Here is a 20020-nt window from a genome sequence, read left to right on the forward strand (position 1 = left end):
AGCCAAGTAGTTAAGTGGACCAACCCTACTATGTCAACAGATTTCCTCTGTGATATCTCAGCAAGTCCTAACTCCATGTTGACTTGAAGACCCTTAATGCCAGGGAGATCATTATCTCCCAAATCAACCAATTTCGCTTTTGTCAGCTTTCAATCTATGGAGGTTTTTCATGACAGTGTTTGAGCTGGTGGAGACTTCATCATATAGAATGTTAAGTATTCAGAAAGACTTTGGAATATGGGATATTGGAGCTGGTAGGACTCTTCAGATATTGAATATTATCCAAGGAATTTTTATTAGGAAAAGAATGTCAGAACTGAGAAGGGCATCAGAACATAGAATGTCAGCATTCGGGGAGACCTTAGAACACAGAATGTCACAGCTGGAAGGGGTCTTAGCACAGAAAACATCAGAGATGGGGGGACAGGGATTAGAGCACAGAATGTCAGGTCTGGGAGGGATTTCAGAAGACATGATGCTGGAGTTGAAAGAGAATATAGATCGTAGAATTTTGAGCTGGAAGAAACAATGGGAACCATGCAATCCATTATTTTCCCATTTTACAGAAGAAGAGGGCAAAGGTGAAAAAACTTGTTTAATGTTTTACAGATAAGAAATGGTGGAGCCAGAACTCACACACAGATCTCTTTGTCCACGAAGCCTTCTCTACATGGTGCAAACTCCCATTTTTCCTTCTCTATCACCTTTGCAAAAAGGGTTAAGCATTCCCTATGTCTTGGGTATAAGCTGAATAGGATGAAAGAGGAGGGAACACACCCTGGGGCCAAATAGAATAATACAGGATGTGAATTAAGGGTAGTTTGCAGTCCTGTCCTTTTTTAATGTGACCAAGATGACCAGTCAGCCAGTCTTCCTCCATCTGTCCAGATGGCTTTGGGCCTAACAAGGAGTATGTGTTATTTCTATTCCTTAGCTAGCTCTTGGTCATACCTGTAACTATGGCCAAGGCAAATGCCCAATAGATGCTCTTCCTTTTGAATAGTCATTAGGACCATGGGAATCTAATGCAAGAATCAGACCCCACCTGATGTGATTATAAGATATTCAAGAACTGCAACAATTCTATGCCAACAGCTAAGTTTAGAGTCTTCATTCAAGACCTTACTTCTTTTCAAAATCCTTTGAAAAAAATGCTGGCATTGAACTTTGGTTCAAATCCACCTCTGATGCTTACTACCATGTGATCTTGGACAAGTCACTTAACCATAAAGAAACTTAATATTTTTTAACCTATAAAATGAGAGGGTTGCACTGAATGCCATCTAAGTCCCTTCCAAGACTAAACTCTTGATCTTCTGATCTCTTCTACTTGCTGCTGTGGGATCAGTCACATAATCTCTCTGAGTTTCAGTTTCTTCACTGTAAAATGAGGTGGTTTTAGTAAATGCCCTCTAAAATCATCTCCGGCTCTATAAACGTGGCCCTATAAAGCATGTAACCAGCTCTTTCTCCACTTGGCATCTCCTTGGAACCCTTACCCAGAGATTTTTTTGGTATTCAAATGTTTGCTGGATGACAGAATGAAGAAAGAGGTAGATTAGAAATCTAGCAAAGTGGAAATCTTTGGCTCTTATGCTTTGGAAAACTATTTGCAACAGCTCCATGGTGGGAAGAGAGCCAGGAGTGGCCAGCTCCTTCCCAGTGGAAGATGGCTCAGCTACCTCAACAACTCTTTTCCTTTCCTTCTGTCGTTGCCAAGTGTGCTCTTTTCTGCCCGCAAGTTCTGATGCCGCTCTGGCAAAAGGAAGAAAACAGCAGATGGGGCAAAGGATAGTGGATCTGGGAAGGATTGTCCCACTGAGCCATACAGAATGGGCTTCTAGGTAAGCTCTCAGATGAAGTTCTCTGTTCACCTGAGTGCTAAGAGGAAACCACCATCACAGAAGTCCAAAAGAGAGACCGGGCTTAGCCAAGTCCACCAGGACACGAGTAAGCATGAGGAATGTATGGAGAGTGTAAAAGGGGCTACCTCCATTTAGATGGCCACAAGGTGGCTTGAATTCTGGGCTTGGAGACAGGGAAGAGTCAGATTCGAATCCTGTTTCAGCTACTTACTAGCTTTGGGCAAATCACAGAACTTCTTTGAGGTCCTCTTACCTGTAAAATGGACGTAATGCGAGCACCTACCAAGCAGAGTTGTTCTGAAGAGCAAGTGAAATAGTGTTTCGAAGCACTTTGCAAACTTTAAATCCATCTATGTGTGAACTGATAATAACATTACTAACAATAAGTCATTGACTCCTGTTGAATTTGAGACAAATTTGAAAGTTTATTAACATTTATTGGACAGCAATTACAGGGAGAATGATACGTATGCACAAAAGCCTGACCTTTAGAGTTTGAAATTGCCTCCAAGCCAAACAGGAAAATCTGCTCTTGTCCCACTTGCCTACGAGTAGCCTGAGGACTTCTCTTTCACTGGATTTCTCTTGGTGTCCAGGCATTTCAGATGGCTCTTGGCCAGATGCTTTCTCAGGGTTACGAGGATTGTGGTGACTTTTACTCATTCTGAGTCACCAGCTCCAATCTACTGCCAGATGGTTGAGCAGAGGGCGGGCCCTCTGCTGGCTTTGGTAAGGCTGCCTTTTCCTAAATATCTCTTCTCGTCTACATTCTACAGTGACAAGGCATGAGGCCATTTCTGATGGTCCCCCCCTACCCTCATTCCATCCCCCCACATCATGAATTACTTGCCTCTCCTCTAAATCCCAAGCAGTAAGGACTAATTTCCATTTAGAGGATCATTTAAAAACTCATTCTCCAGTCTCAGCAGGTGCCACAAGACTGATTCTTACCTGATGTGTGGCAGAGGCAGTGGGAAGTCAGAGCCTATGGTTGGCACTCCCCATTCCCCAAAGGGCAATCATGAGAGCTAAGGAACAAAGGCTGATGTCACATGTCCCAAGAACATCCACCTGGAAAGCTAGGAAATCTCTTTGTCTGGCAAGAGTCAGAGAAAACATGCAGGGGGCATGGCTGCCCCCCCACTTGACCTTCTGGACCCATTGGGCCTTATGCTATGAGTTGGTGGAGACCACCAAGCAGTGCTGCACCTGCAGAGGCCATCTGCCACATTCTTGCTGATGGCCAGAGTCATACATTACAGCCAACAAGCATCCCCAGAGCATGGGATTGCTGCCTTCCATCAGGAGAGGAGCAGAAATAAATGGGAAAGGGTCAGTAGCACATAGGGGATTAGAGGGTCTGTCTTAGTGTCTAGAAGATCTGGGTTTGATTCCTCCCTCTGATATATAATGGCCATGTGACTCTGGGAATGTCATTTAACCGCTAAAGCTCCTAGACAGCTTCCTATGACTAGGAATTACAAAAGAGTTGCCATTTTGTGTTCCCTGGAAAAACAATTTTCACACTTGGAATTTAAAACCTAGATGAAATTTCTGGTTCTAAAAGGCAGTAAGGAAGGAAACAAGCAAGAAAGTGGGGGGGCAAGAAATGAGAAAGGAGGAAAGGAGGGGAGAAAAGAAGGAAAGCATGAACAATAAAAGGAAAGGAGGAAGAGAAAGATGGAAGGAAAGAAAAAAAGGAATAATGGAGGGAAGGCTAGAAGGAAGAAAGGAATTAAAGAAAGAAGGGAAGGAAGGCAGGAAGGCAGAAAGAGAAAAGGAAGGAAAAAGTGAAGGAAGGAAGAAAAGAAGAAAAAAGGAAAGAAAGAACCCCCCTCAAAAGCAAGCAAACAAGAATCCTAGGTAGATATATAACCAGAATCCTGCTGATTTGGGGAAGAATACTGGATTTTGCCTCTATCCCTTAATCAGAAAATTACTTAACCTTTCTGTGCCTCAGTTTCTTAATATGTCAAATGAGAAACACTGAAAATGATGGATTGTTAGGTCCTTTCTAGCTCTAAACCTTTGATCCTTTGATTTGACCAAAAAGGCAGAAACTTACACTGACCCAGAGGAGTCTGGCTAAAATCCAAAGCATGATGCATTTGAAAGCTGAAGTCAGCACAAACCCTGACTTATGTGTCCTCAGAGAAAATTCTTCCAGCACATCTGGAAGACAGTGGTGACTCTATAAAGAATTCCATCCAGGTGGTACCACCTAGAAACTAAAGTATGTGTGGATTTAGATGTATTTCTAGGAAGATATCACAAATGTTGCTGACTTCAGAGCCACTGGATGTGGGTTCAATGACAACGTTGTGGCTATTGACCTCTGTGATCTTGGACAAGTCATTTTACCTCTTTGGGGTTCCAGTTCTTCATTTACCAAATTCCAGGGTTGACTAGATGGCTCTTACTAGCTTTGGATCTATGCATTTATGAACCAAAGAAACAAGGACGTTCATGACTAGTGAACTAGTTTAGAACTTAGCTGACAAAGTGATACAAGGGATTAGCTAATGATATAATTATGGCAGCTCACATTTATAAAATTCTTTCAGGTCTTCAAAACACTTTAGATTCATTATCACGTTCAATCCTTCTAATGATTATACTGGTGTACAGTTGTTTTAGCCGTATCTGACTCTTCAAGACCTCTTTAGGGGTTTTCTTAGCAGATATTGGAGTGGTTTACCATTTCCTTCTTTGGCTCATTTTACAGATGAAGAAACTGAGGCAAGCAGAGTCAAATGACTTGCCCAGGGTCTCACAGGTAGTAAGTGGCTGAGGCAGATTTGAACTCAGGAAGATAAGTCTCCTTGACTCTAGGTCCAGCATTCTATCCCCTGTACTACCTAGCTGCTCATATAATGAGTTAGGGGCTAGTATTGCCACACTTTTTCAGGTCAGGAAATTGAGGCTTTGAGGGTTTAGGTTATATGCCCAGGGTCATAGAGAAATAGTGGGTTTCTGAGGAAGGAGTCAAACCCAGTTCATCCTATTTCCAAATCAGAATTCTAACCAAGACTCTCTGCTGCCCCTGGAAGGGGACTTCAAGATCTCCATGGAGCAATTAACAAAAGAAGAGAAATCTGAACCTCTCTTTGCCACTAGGAATCAGAAACTTAGAGCTAGCTTCAATGACTCAATGAGTATTTATCAAATGTCCCCTATATGCTAGGTAAAAGTGAGAAAATCTCTGATTTCAGGGAATATAAATTTTATTACAATGCTTACTGTAAGTGACTGGCACCTATCAGGCCCATAATATGGCAGTTAAGCTGGCACAGTGAATAGAGGGACCTGGGATCAGGAGGACTGGAGTTCAAATGTAGCCTCAGACACTAACTAGCTGTGTGACCCCAGGTAAGTCACTTCACTTCTCTTTGCCTTACTTTCCTCAACTGTAAAACTGGGATAATAATAGTACCTATCTCCTAAGGTTGTAAATCAAATGAGATAATATTTCTGAAGTTCTTATCACAGTTCCTGATACATCATGGGTGCTATAGAAATGCTAGCTATTAGTAGTAATAGTATTATTAACAACAATAATAAATACTCATCGAAGATTCTCTGATAAAGGTTTCATATCTAATATATATAAGGAATGAAGTAAAATTTATAATAATTAGAGCCATTTCTCATGGTTAAATGATAAGAACACAGTTTTTAAGGGAATAAATCCAAGCTACCATTTTTAAAAAATGCTTCAGATCATTACTAATTAGAAAAATGCATTAAAGCAATTTGTGATTCCATCTCCTACTCATCAGATTGGAAATGTTGACAAAAATGGAAAACCACAAGGGAGGTGCGATAAAACAGGTATATTAATGCATTTCTGGTAGAGCTGCTGTTAGTCCAGCCATTCTGGAAAGCAATTTGAAATGATTATATGTATATATATATCAGTACTAGGTCTATATTCCAAAGAGACAAAAAAAGGATAAAAGAACCCATATGGACACAATCTTTAGAGCAGTTCTTTTTGTGGTGACAAAGAATCAGAAATCTAGGGAGTGCCTATTAATTAAAGAATGACTGACGAAGCTGTGGTACATGAACATGATGCGATACTATCGTGCTATAAGAAATGATGAAGGGGTGGTTTCAGAGAAATCTAAGAAGACGTGTGAACTGATGCAGAGTGAAGAGAACAGAACCAAGTAAACAATTTCTACAATAATGGTATGTAAAGACAAACAAGGTTGAAAGACTTAAGGACTTTTGGTCAATGCAATATCCAAACACAATTCCGGAGAACTCATGATGAAAAATGCTACCCACCTCTTGCCAGAGACTTGATGGATTTGCAGTGGAAAAGGAATTTTTTTGGATGTAGTCAATGTGAAAAAAGGATTTGTTTCATCATGTATATATACGTAGGTTATGAAAATTTGGGGCTCCATTTTTGATGTGGTGGTGGGAGAGATGGGTGGGAGACAAAGTAGAAATTTTTTCAATGAAACACATTTGAATTTAAAAAAAAAGGAAAAGAAACGAATGCTTGTTGACTGATAGAATGGAAGGTACTTAAGAGATCATCTAAGTTATTTCTTAACCAGTTCTCTGAATCTTATCTATTATGTCTGTGATAAGTGGCCAGATGGTTTCTATTTCAAGACTTCCAGTGATGGGAACTCATCTTCTCTGGAACCATACTATTTCAATTTTGAATAGGTCTAAGTGTTTAAAAAAAGTTCTTTGTGACTTTTCACCCATTGATTATAATTCTGATCTCCTGGACCAAGTAAGAATTCCCCAATCTCTGATCCAAAGAAGAACCCTCCAAACTCTGAAATATATTGGTTATGCTTCCTTGACCCCCATCCCAGTTTCTTCTTCTCCAAATTAAGTATTCCCAAGTACTTCAGAAGAGTCTTGAGTCATCTCATCCTCCTGGTCACACTCTCTCTGTATGAGCTCCAACTTATCAATAAGTGGCAAAATGGAAGAGTCAAGAAAACTTGGGTTTGGATCTTGCCTAAGACACTTTCTGCAGAGACTACAGGGAAATCACTGAACTTCTCTCATCAATAATATGAATGGGGACAGCTAGGTAACATGGTGAAGAGAGTGCCAGGCCTGGAGTTGGGAGGACCTGGGTTCAAATTTGACCTCAGATACTTCCTACCTGTGTGACTCTGGGCAAGTCACTTGAACCTGACTGCCTAGGCTGTCTCCTGATTATAACGATGGAGGTACTTAGCTCTTCCTTTATAGTGAAGATTGAATTGTAATCCCCTATCTATTTTTAGATTTTAATCCCCAAAGTGTAAACCCAGTATTTAAAGTAGATCTACCCATTTTAACCACAAAAGCTGTGAACTAACTACAAAAAGGTGTGAACTAACCACAAAAGGTGTGAATACCCATTTCTTACATTGAGTGGGAGGTCTGTGACCCACATGTAAAAGAGTGGGCAGTCCTGAAGAGGAGCATCTCCTGTGATTGGTAGACGAAAAATTTAGGGGAGGTGACACAAGAGAAAAAAAGTCTTTAAATAGAGGAAACAGAAGCACACAAGGGGAATCAAGAATGAAGAAGAGTCACTCAGAGGAGAGACTGGAAGACAGACACTTGAGGAGAGACTGAAAAACAGACACTCAGACTTGGAGTGAAGAAACTTGGCTGTGGAACTGGACCCCTGGAGGAGCTTGTATAGGAGACCTCAGACTGCTTTTCTTTCAGATGGTCACCATGGTGAGTGTAAAGACTGACTTAGTTTCCTTGCCCTTCTGGAGGTATGAACCTCTGAGAAAGGCCCATCATCTTGAGGCTCCTTTCCCCTGGCTGGGACTTAGAATTTCTACCTGGCTTTGAGAAAGCCAAAGCTCTCTCTCCCTCTCTCTCCTCTTTTCTCTCATCCTTAATATCTTCCTTCTATTGTAAACAAACTACCATAAATTCCATTTACTTGAGTAATTCATTTTTGGGATTTAGAATTTAAATCCCTGGCGACCACCAATTAAATATTCAGCACAATCACAATAAAATTTAACAAGCTGCTACTAAAACAGAAGGTAAGGATTTAAAAAATAATAATAATACAGTGGATTAAATTTAATGACTTTTAATGGTCCCTTCTAGATGGAAATCTTAAGATCATTCCTAAAATGAAGTACTTAGAACCAATTAAAACCAAAATCACCTTACATAGATTGTGAGAACTTCCTCCCTGAAAAAGAAAATAAATTGAAAAATAGAAACCCAAATTCTCCTAGCAAAGTAGAACAAGAACAGTGGTGGGTGGGATAAATTAGGATGTGACTTCTAAAAGACAAGAATTTACATTGCACAGTTTTAGCTTCTTAAGGATTTCTATCAACACATCACAAACCCTTTTACACCATAGGTAATTATCACTTAACTGACAGGGCTCCACTCCTAGGGCAGTGAAGCCTAGTGACCTGCTCCAGTTATGGAGTCTGACTGCATTTGGGAAGATCTACAGGTGCCTAAGAGACTCTTCTTCAGCCTTATATCTACAAATTAGATTGGAAACTTGGTCCTTTATATCTTTTATTCTTATCTTTATACCCTTATATTCTGCCTTAGTAACAACTTAAGAAAGAAGGGTAAGGGCCAGGCAACTGGGTCACACAGGAAGTTCTGGATTAGATTTGGACCCAGAACCTCTGACTCCAGGTTGGGTGCATTATCCATTGTGCCACCTACCTGCCCTGAATGGAAATTCCTCCCCAATATTTGGAAACATCAACCTGACTTATTTGCGACCTATACTCTTTCTTTTAAACTTTTACCTTCTGTCTTAGAATTAGTACTAAGTATCAGTTCCAAAGCAGAAGAGCAGTAAAGGCTAGTCAATGGGAGCTAAGTGACTTACCCAGGGTCACCCAGCTAGGAAGTGTCAAGAGGTCACATTTGAACCCAGGATTTCTCATCTCCAGGCCTGACTTTCTATTCACTGATCTACCTAATTGCCCTGAAACCTAAACTCTTAGAGACTTGCTGAGGGCAAGGAGAGATTAAATAACTAGCCTATGATGTGTTAGAGGGAAGACTTGAACTCAGCTCTTCCCACCTCCAAGGCTAGTTCTTATAATATACTGTTTCTCTCCTTTTCAGTCTTACTTCCACAAATTAGAATGAAAACTTAGTTCTCAATTCTAAGGAATAAGTTAGTCACATTTCTACTGGGGATTTCTTTGCATGAATAGTAAGTCAACAAGTTTTTAAGTGTTTGCCTTGTGTCAGGAACTATGCTAATCCCTACAGATACAAAGAAAGGCAAAACCCCCAGATTTCTTCCCTCAAGAAACTCATATTCTAATGATGGAGAAACACCCAACTATGTACATACAAGATATGCGGAGAGAAAATGTCATGGATGCTCAGAGGGAGAGAAATCCATACAGATGCATGCAGGTGTGTGTTTATGCAATGTATTTTGATCAATAGACTGCTGCACCTGTGATTTCACTCCTGTAGGGTATCCTAACTGTGAAAACACCACCCGCCAATGCAGACAGGCTACTCTGCTATCATTTCAAAGCTTCCAAGGTGCCTGGGTTGCTTAGAGGGTAAATGATCTTGTCCATGCTCACCTATGGCCATAATGAGTCAGCATCAAGATTTGAACTCGAGCCTACCTGATTTCAAGGCTGCCTCCTGATTCACAAGGTGAAGTTGTTTCCACAATGTTTCTACTAAGCAGTGAAGCTGGCCACACTTTCATTTTGCATTTCTTTGCCCGAGTATAAATATAATTACTTCCTCAAATATACATGCACATGCATATATACACTCACACACACACATCAAACTGTACAGTTTAGGCTCTCAGCTTATCTCCTCCTGGGCATAAGCATCTTATGGCATCTATAGCTAACACCTGTTTGAGTTAGTTATAATACAACCTAATTGCTTTAATATATATGTTAGCACAGCAGCCTATTGACTCGAATATTAGGCATTCATCAAACATAAGCTTTTTAGAGGAACAAATTGCTCCCCAGACCTGCCCCTGCCCTCCCAAAGCTGCAAGCATGGCAAGCACATTGTTCCAGAGATGCTACTTGGAAGCCGACGGCACCGAGACATCCCTTTAAAGGAATCAGCTCCCTGGCTGCAAACAAGATGCACTGAGCAAATGCTGGACACTGTCCTCGCTGAACCTCCTCCTGTCTACCTGTCAAATGTGTTTATGACCCCACCAACCCCATGCTGCTGTTCGGGGGGATCAGTGGAATGTAACACCTCTCGCTGGTGATGCCCTCTGCGGTAGGTGCCTGTGTCCTCATTAGGGATTACTCAACTCACTGAGAAGAGAGAAAACAGCAAGATGGGCTGCCTGCCATGCGCTCTTTCAACACAGATTCCAAGAGAAGATGCTGCAAAGTGACTAACCCCCCAATTTGTAACAGTTCGCTTTCGAGACTCTGTTACATAGCAACCACACAAGGCTCACGGAGGGGACCAGCAGAGTTCATATTTTGTTTAAATGACAAGAGTACATTCATCCACCCTGAGAACCTCAGCTCTAAAGCCAAAGGTGTCCCAAAGGCTTCCTGCTGGATTGTCAGCTGGATAAAGCAGAGGATGACGGATCAGTTAATATTCTTAATTAATTAAAGTCTCCTCTTTTTTTACAACCACCCCCCCCCCCAGGCTGAATTGCAACCTTATTATGGAAAAGAAAAGTGAATTCTTCAATATCTGTTTATGGTAATATTAGAAAAAGGATTTTGATAAGTCAACATGCATTTATGCCTACTATGTGCTAAGTACTCTGATCTGTTTCTAATACCTGTTGGGGTTGTTTTTTTTTTTAATCAAAGGCATGTTCTGACAATTTTTATAGATGCTCATATCATTTGGTTTTTAAAGTCACAATCTAAGAAGCAACAACTGCATAGAACATCGACAAATGGGAATTATCTTAAATCATGGGTTTAATGATCCTAATAAGCACATTCAAAATTAAAACTATCAGAGTATAATTGAGGAGGCTAACTTGGGAAAGAAAGCTAGATTAAGAGGTTGTGATCCACTCTAGCTTAAGATGATCAAGAAATAAGAATTTTCTAATAATTCTGTTAAATGAATGTGACATGGTCCTATATCCCCATGTGCTGTGAAAAGCTAAAGCCCAGTAAAAAGAAATAGCCAGGTTTCCTTTACAGAGGGTCTCTTCACTCTAATAAGGCAGAAACATAAGATTTAAGAACCTTTCCTATAAATAACTGCCATATAATCCCATTCCTTTCCCAAAAACCGCATATGGGTGAAAATTCGCATCAATTTAAAGGGGGGGAACTATACATGGGTGAAAATTCACATCAATTTGAAGGGGGGGAACTATACATGGGTGAAAATTCACATCAATGTAAAGGGGGGAAAACTATACATGGGTGAAAATTCACATCAATTTAAAGGGGGGGGGAACTATACATGGGTGAAAATTCACATCAATTTAAAGGGGGGGAACTATACATGGGTGAAAATTCACATCAATGTAAAGGGGGGAAAACTATACATGGGTGAAAATTCACATCAATTTAAAGGGGGGGAACTATACATGGGTGAAAATTCACATCAATGTAAAGGGGGGAAAAACTATACATGGGTGAAAATTCACATCAATTTAAAGGGAGATGGGCTGACAACTCTTTTTAAATTGAGTTTAAAACAAGAAGGCTCTTAAGAACATTTACCTGGAGTGGTTACTGGTTTTAGTGTCTCTCATTTAAGGATTTTAGGACCATCAGGGCAGCCAAGAGGCATTTCTACTTTTATGGCTGATGCATTTAGGTGAGGGTAGGGGGAGGCCAAGCAATTGAGGCACCTGACTGCATCCAGCAGCAATGTGATCTACTCTGGAGTGAGAATTCAGCCCTCATCTAGTCACCCCCAATTGAAAATTAATCCCATAAATCACTACATACATTTATTGCAACCTGTTTTTATAACCAACCAGTAGACTAAACTTTCCCTTCTGGGGGGAGGGAAGGCTGTGGTCAAGAGTAAGATTGCTCAGACCTCTCTAATTTGTCTTGTAATCCTTAGCTCTATGCCAGTTCTTAGCTTCTGTCACATTAGAAAAACCCCTGTCCATAAATCGTAAGCAGTACTTTACAGTTTATCTCTCCGAGACTGGCTGACCTACAGTATCGTCAGAAAGATCAGCTGTAACTTAACATATATACAGTAAGGTAGCACCGAATAAGTTACTGAAATCTGCCCAATTTCCACCTTGCAGCTCTTATGCCAAACCCCAGAAGACAGCTCATTCATCAGCCTTACATAATGCCCATTCAGTTGCAGCAGAAGTGAGCTGGTCTTCAGGAAGCTCACACCACTCTGGGGGGATTTGATGGACCACCACTAATCTTCAGGCTCCAATTCAACTCACTGAAGCACCAGGACCCAAGCATGTGAACCTAAGCTTTCTGTCAAATTCTTGGAAAAGGAGGTCTTGCAGTGAACAAGAAGTCAGTTTCAGGGCTAACTGAGGACTGCTTTTATAGGATCCTCCCCTGACCCTGGCAGGCTATTCAAAAGGTAGGAAGGAATAAAGAGCATCTCTTCTTTGCTTTGGCTTCCAAGGGTTTAAGGGTTACAATTACACTTAATTTTATAGACAGCAGCTCCCAAGATTTTAAACACTTGGGCCATTAGCAGAAATCCTAAATGGCCTGGCTGGACACATACTTTCTTGCTTCATAAAGATCAAACAATACATTTTGGGGAGAGTTCGTCTAACATCAACCCTTGCAAGGGGGTTTCCCAGGCTGCTTGGAGCCAGTGTCAACTGGGCCAGCTATATGGGCTCTGCAAACTGTAAGGAAGTCACTTCTATAGCTTCAGCTTCAGGCTCCCTCTTGGCCAGGTTCATGCATACTTTATTATGAGAACGATATTATTTGGGAGAAGGAGTACTCTAGGAAGATTTCCTCCAGGGGCAAAACACGAGTCCAGCGGTTTTTTGGCTGGGGAATTTAAACTCCCTACTGAACAGGGCATGGCCACTGTCGCAGGCATAGTCCCTCACTGACTGCTGCTGCTGCTGCTGCTGCTGCAGCAGCAGCGAAGGTGGCAGGGATACATTCACATGGAGGGAGGCTCAAGTCCAGGTGGAAAGAAGACAACGGCCCCAGTTTTGGTGGAGGGAAATGGGAACAGCACCATCATGCAACTGGCTCTTTCATCTCAGTCCCTGAACCTGATGCCAGCCCTCCGAGCCCCAGATACAAGCCAAAGAGGGCACCAAGTAGCTTTCTGAAATTGGGAGGCGGGGAGCATCGCTAGCTTTTCCGGGAGGGTGGGGGGCGGGAAGGGCACAGACAGTCAAGCAGTCAGAGATGAAAAGTTTTCCCCATTAATTAGGGTTTTGCTTGCCACCCAAATTACACTTTCTGTTCCCAAGGAAGCCAGGGTTGGCTCCTCTACTATCCAGCAATTCCGATTCTTGTCCTCTGTACCCAAGGCGCGGGGATACCAGTCAGCTCTGTGCACTCCCTTCTAAGGTAAGAGCCCCAAATGGACCGGCTGCAAGGGTTCAGGGACACGACTCTAAGGATGCTCCCTAAGCCCCCACGGTGGGGGGCGGGGGAGGCTAAATCCAACGGTCATTAACACCCTCTCTGCCTTTTGCCAGGTCCGAGTCCTGTTTGCAGCCTATTTTGTGGGCAATAGGCAGCGAGAGGGTCGGGAGCCGTGAATCCTGCCCACCCTTCAAGCCAAGCCACCCCGAGGAGGCGCGGGCGTACCCTTTCGCTAGATCAGCCGGGGGTATTGCAGGGCGCATGAATGGGCACGCACACGCAGAGACAGACAGAGGGGTCGCTCGGACCGCTCTGGGGGTCGGGGGAAATCTCTACCTTGTGCGTTGTGATGATTATTCTCCATGATCGAAGAGTCGCAGCTGCCACTGCCGCCGCCACCGCCTCCACCGCTGCTGCTGCTGCTGCTACCGCCGCCGCCGCCGCCGCCGCCGCTGCCGCTGCTGCCGCTCAGCTCGGCCAGTCTCCGGTTGGTGGCTGTCAGCTCGGCTCGCAGGTTAGTCACCTCCTGGCTGGCGGACTGGATCGCCCCATCGATCCGGAGAGCCAGCTGCTTATTGTCTTCCATCATGCTCAGGATTTTGGCCTGGGGAGGAGAGAAGTGACAAAGAGCAGCATGATGCCCGGGCTGCACCGGGGGGCGCGGGGTACGGGGCGCCCCGGCTCTACCTGTTGGCTCCCTCGCTGCCCCACTGGCTGCCCCCTCCCCCTCCGCGCTGAGCCGCCGCGGCCGCCACCGCCGGGCTCTCCAGCGCAGGAATGACAGGGGCTGCTCGAGCAGCAGCGGCAGCCGGGGGAGGAGGAGGAGGAGGAGGAGGAGGAGGAGGAGGAGGAGGAGGAGGAGGAGGAGGAGGAGGAGGAGGAGGAGGAGAAAGAGGAGAAAGAGGAGGAGCGGCGGCGGCGGCAATTGCAGAGACCCTGGCGAGGGCTGCTCGGAGAACGGGGACAAGCACACTTTAAATGGAGCCTACCATTTGCCCCGAGCTCCGGAGGGGTGTGTAAGTGGGGGGCGTCCTATGCTTCCGGACCTCGGGAGCTCCCTACCTGGAGGACACGCACCCCTTGAGGCAGGGGCAGCAGTCTTGGTCCCGTCCAGAAGTCCCTGGCGAGGAGAAGGCCCGAGTCAGCCTGGAGGAGCGGGAGAGCGCCCAGCCCTAAGCCGGGGTACCACCCTCTTCTCCGGACTTGCAATTGTCCCCCTCCCCTCCCTAGCCCGCTCTCCGGGGGCAAATGAGTGCGGGGCACAGTCCCGGAGCTCAGCCTCCCCTGCTGGTCTAGGGCGCGCGGAGCAGCCGGAGCTCCACTCTAGGAACCCGGCGACAGGCACTGAAGGAGGAAGGTGGGGGCGGCGGCGCGGGCCGTGGGGCAGCGGGTTAGAGAACCAGAAGGGGGAAAAGTGGAGCCGGCAAGAAGGAGGGGGCACTGTGGGACTAGGAGAGACTCGAGCTGACTATGGAGGGCTGCGGAGGGTGGGAATCCGCCCCCACCCCACCTTCCTGGAGACAATGCAAGCATCGGGGGAGGTGGGGAGGGGGGATCCTCCTTACACACACATTTCCGAGACTGCGTTAGGTAAGGAAGGAGAATTCCCCCATGGGATAGCCACAGTGGAGGCTGGCCGAGAACCTGGAGATAACAGAGGACCAGCTAGATCCCTAAGTAGGGTTCCCTAGCTCACAAGATGGTCCTAAAATGGATAGATGAGACTCTCCTACCTGGCTGCCAGGTCCTGATCCAGTTCTAGGACTTGTGACCTCAATTTACCCGAGACACTATTCCAAAGAGCTTAAAATCCCCCAATACTCCCAGGACAACCCCCTTCTTCCCCGCCCTCCAAACCCACATTTTATTTTCACATGCATTCCGGATGCCAGACCTTGTTACCATAGCAAACCTTATACTTTGCAAATAGAACAATTAAAACCAGCCAAATTCAGCCCGCGGCCAAGGAAACCCAATTTCCACCCAACCGTGTCTTAAGACCACTTTAAAAGACTTGTTCTTGCAATTAGACCTTTCCCTCTTTTAAATACAAAAATATAACACTATTTCTGACCTCCAGTCTCTCCCTTTTCTAGTCCATTTTTCTGAGGACAACACAAGGAAGCTTCCTTACATACAAATCTAGTCATTCACTCCTTTGCTCAAAAATCTCTAGTGGCTCCCCATTGCTTAGTGATTTGAAGTTCTAAACTCCCTCAAGGTCTTTCACAGCTGGTCATCATCTTATCTTTCTATATTGCTTCGATTCCACATACTGTATCTTCTAGCCAAATTGGCCTTTATCCAAGGTCCTGCCCCTCTAATTTCCCACCTCTGTCCCTTTTTTTCATAGTGCTCCTTTTGCTTGGAATGCTCTTCTTCACCTGTTAAATTCCTACAATCCAGGGGGCAGCTGGGTAGCTCAGTGGATTGAGAGCCAGACCTAAAAACGGGAGGTCTTAGGTTCAAATTTGGCCTCAGACACTTCCTAGCTATGTGACCCTGGGCAAGTCACTTGACCCCCATTGCCTAGCCCTTACCACTCTTCTGCCTTGGAGCACAGTGTTGACTCCAAGACAGAAGGTAAGGATTTAAAAAAAAAAATACCTGCCATCCTTTAAAACCCAAAGCAAATGTCATTTCCTCTAGGGAGTCTTTTTTTTTTTAACCAATTCATGGGCTCCCTGGATCATAGATTAGACTTCAAATAGCACTTTGTTTTTGCACCTCTCAAATGCATTCAGTAAATTAAGTCAAGGAATCCTTTTCTTCCAGCAAAGATTACAACCTCTCTAGCTTTGGAGGGGGTTAAATGATGGACAGTAATGTTCAGAGGTGGGATTTGAACCCAAGTTTTCCTGTCTCCAAATCCAACTCTAAAAAAAGCTTACACCACACTCAAACCACTCATGAATGGCTTTATGTCATACCGGTTAGTAGTTTGATCACACTCCTAGATAGAAAACTCCAGGAAAACATTTTGTCTCTCCTTGGGAGCCTAGAACAGTACCCCTCACACACAAAGCACACACGTGATGTGTATTTGCTGGATTAAACACCAAGATGCTAAAGTTGCTTCAAGGCCATCATGGAAACATCACATTCTGACTTGTTTCTTCCCTAAAGGTGAGGGTGTGAGACTATCAAAATATATGCATTTTCATGAAGGCACCATTTATTTTGGATCTTTTGTTTATTTATTTGCAAAGTCAGCTGACCCATGTGGAGCCTGAATTGACAACCTTGACCTTTGGCTTTTTAGAGTGTTTCTGGACCAAAACAAGTTAATGGGGACATTTACAGCTAATATATGTGGGTGGAAAAATCACATTTCAGTACTGGGAGGTCCTAGAACTAAAGACTTCAGAGAAGAGAAAGTATTAAAGCAGTATTAACAACAAAAACTTTCAGTGTCTTCCCAAGTGGGTTGTCTTAGGAGCAACCCCTCTGGGTATGTTTGTTTGTTCTCTTTAAGGAAAAAGGCATCTTTGTGCGAAAAAACTGTATGTCAAGTCAACAAGCATTTATTAAGATCTTTGCAAACTTAATGAGTTAACACCTGTAAAATATTTTCCACATCTTAACTTAAAAAGTTAGCTATAATATTAATAAGTTATGTGACAGGCACCATGCTAAGTGCTGGGGATACAAAGAAAGTAAAAAAAAAAATCGTCCCAGTCTGTGTTTATATAACCAACAAATGGACCAGGTGTTACTCATATTTCTTTGCTGCCAGGTTGTTTCCATGAACAGTATAATCAGACTTGAACTAGAGTCCTCAGTGCAAACTGCCAGGAAGAAATAGGGTATGGGGAACAGAGAGGAGAGAGGAAACAGATTTCTTTGGCTTTTTTCCACTTCTCTTTCTGTCTCCTCTTTCCCCAATTGGAATTTAAAAAAAAGTCAGAAGACTTTGGAAAAATTCAGGAAAATCACTAAGATTTCTTGCCGAACTTTTTTTCCCCCTAGCAGAACATCCTTTTCATTCCAGACTACCATCTTAGATATCCTCCAGATCCCACCTCAGTGTCTTTGCATAGGCTGTGCCCCATGCCAGGAATAAGTTCCCTCTTCATCTTTGTCTCTTGAAATCCTTAGCTTCCTATAAGACTCAGTTCACATCTGCCTCCTGTAGAAATATTTCTTAATTCTTCTTGGACACGGGTTCTTGACTTTTTTGTCAATTGTAAGTTTTCCATCTTCCTTCCTTCCTTCCTTCCTTCCTTCCTTCCTTCCTTCCTTCCTTCCTTCCTTCCTTCCTTCCTTCCTTCCTTCCTTCCTTCCTTCCTTCCTTCCTTCCTTCCTTCCTTCCTTCCTTCCTTCTTTCCTAGTTAAGTGAGGGTCATAGAGCTAGTAAATGGCTGAGGCCAGATTTGAACTCAAGAAGGTGAATCTTCCTGACCCCTGGACTGGCATTCTATCCATTGCACCACTCAGCTGCTCCCACTCTTTTGTTTTTGGAAAATCAGGCCAGTTTTTCAATGTCTGCTTTTCCCGAGTCCCTATATGTTGGTGCTCCTTGATTTCTCTAGCATTATTTAAAGCTCACTGGAAGCAGTAGAACAACTCAATCCACCAATTCTGTTGGTACTGGAGGATTTAGTTCATAGAATCAGAGATCCAAACATGCCTAGCTTCCTTTAAATTCAGTTAATGTGTCATTTCCTCTAGAAGGCCATTTTTTGTTTCTCCAGCTTCTAGCACCTTCCATCTACTTTGTATGTAGCCTTTAAAAACCTCTATATGCACAGCTGGCTCTGCCATTAGATTGTGAGCTTCTTGAGGGCAGTGGTCATTTTTGCTTTTTTCATTGTATCTCTAACCTTTATCATAATGCCTGGCACATAGTTAGCACTAAATAGTGTTTGGTGATTGGTTGATTGAAGGGACCTCAGAGGCCCTTTCCCCTCCAGTTCCCTCATTTTTCAGAGAGGAAATTGAGGTCCAGGGAAATTAAGTGACTTGTCCAAGGTCATTCATGAAGTAAGCATTAGAAAGAATTGAAGCCAGCTCTCTGACTTCAGAGACTCTTTTTTCCTTCTACTTTACCACAAAGGAATTGAACTCGTTGAGAGCAGCTAGCTGCCCCCCCCCACCTTAGCCAGTTATACAACAACTTTAATTTCCTCATCAACAACATGAAGATGATCATACCTTACATCCCCCAAAGATACAATGAGATAATAGATACTGGAAAAATGCTTCACAAGGTTAAGTCATGCTTTACACAAATATAAAGAGGTGATAGGATTCCCAGGAGAAATGAAGAATTTTTAATGTAGGAAGAGAGGTTTCTTAACAGAGGGAGCAGGGAGGGGATTGCTATTAGGTGTTCCAGGGGTAAACCAAAGAGACATAAAACAGGGCTGTTGCCCTGTCTGTATTAAAATATAAATACTAATTATAAGAGAGATTGAAGATCCACATAAATATGAAGCAAGGACCTAAGTGTTTAGAGAATGCAAAGCAGTGGCATGTATGGGAGAACTGAGTTTGAGATCTGAAGATTCAGGTTCAAATTTTAGCACTTAAAATTTTAAAAAGTGCTAATTTGGAGGGGAGATTGAAGACATGCACCATTGAAAGGGACCAATCCTCTGGGTTTACAGGTGAAGAAACAGATTCCCTTCCCCCAAAAGAAGCAAAGTGACATGAATACGAAGTATGTAAATATCGAAGAAGTAAAGAATAACTTTGGGAAATGAATAAAACAGAGAGAAAAAACCCCAATTTACTATGGACTAGTTACTATGTGCCAGAGAAGCAGCTAAATGACACAGTGGGTGTAGAGTACTAGACCTGGAGCCTCAGAGACTTTCTAGCTGAATGACCCTGGGCAAACCATTTAACCGTGTTTGCCTCAGTTTCCTTCTCTGTAAAATGAGCTGGAGAAGGAAATGGCAAACCACTCTGATATCTCTACCATGAAAACCCCAAATGGGGTCACAAAGAGTCAGACAACTGAAAGGATTGAATAACAACAACAAAATGTACTAGATACGGTGGGATACCTACATAAGCAAGTAAGTCAGCGCTTACTCTCAGGCAGCTTACATTCTAATTGGCAAAGACAGCTTAAAAGAGGAGAACAAGATTGGATGAAGGGATGGCAGAGAGTATCTGCTTCAGAGGCAGAGCTTAGAAATGGTGGCAGCAGGTTGAGCCAGAAGCCAAGCGTACAGAGCAGTGATGTGCTGGAGCCAGCTCCCACTGGTTCACACCAGTTATTAAATTTTCAGCGTGAGCATTTATACCTTGGAAATCAGGAACAAATCAGGACTTGATTCATTGTTTTGTTGATTATCTAGACTTTTAAAAAGTGATGGAGAAAATGTTAAAAATGCAGATTAAATTTAAAAGTGTGTCACAAGTGTATGTTGTGAGTTCATTTATTATTTTCTGGAAAGACATTTGTTAAATATTTACCAACACACCCAAGGGGAAAGTACACCTATCAGAATTCAGGGACCCAGGGATAAGAGCCCAATTTCTAGTGAGAAGAGGCTGAGGGGACTCAGTATGGTTTATGGGTTATAGATGTTAGGAAAGTGTCATCGTGGGCCTGAGATCAGCAAGATAAGATCAGAGTTCACCAATCAGTTGCAATGGGCAGATTGCTGAATTTGAAGTCCAAGGACACCC

The 20020-nt window shown here is 43.3% G+C and overlaps 1 protein-coding gene across 2 annotated transcripts in view; it reads right to left on the minus strand.

Annotated features, from left to right (window-relative positions):
• Positions 1-20020, minus strand: part of KAZN (kazrin, periplakin interacting protein) — a 1589619-nt gene that overhangs the window by 623020 nt on the left and 946579 nt on the right. Inside the window, exons 1-2 of one of the 2 annotated variants that reach the window (XM_056825276.1) lie at positions 14441-19735; positions 13715-13982 (exon numbers count right to left, since the gene is read on the minus strand). In XM_056825276.1, the coding sequence (XP_056681254.1) occupies positions 13715-13967 (253 nt within the window). In that variant the 5' untranslated portion in view covers positions 13968-13982; positions 14441-19735. Of the gene's footprint in view, positions 1-13714; positions 13983-14440; positions 19736-20020 lie in introns of those variants that run through there. The other variant, XM_056825274.1, reaches the window with a different exon arrangement.

The sequence above is a fragment of the Monodelphis domestica genome, chromosome 4 (genome assembly GCF_027887165.1).
Source record: "Monodelphis domestica isolate mMonDom1 chromosome 4, mMonDom1.pri, whole genome shotgun sequence".
Taxonomy (NCBI): Eukaryota; Metazoa; Chordata; class Mammalia; order Didelphimorphia; family Didelphidae; genus Monodelphis; species Monodelphis domestica.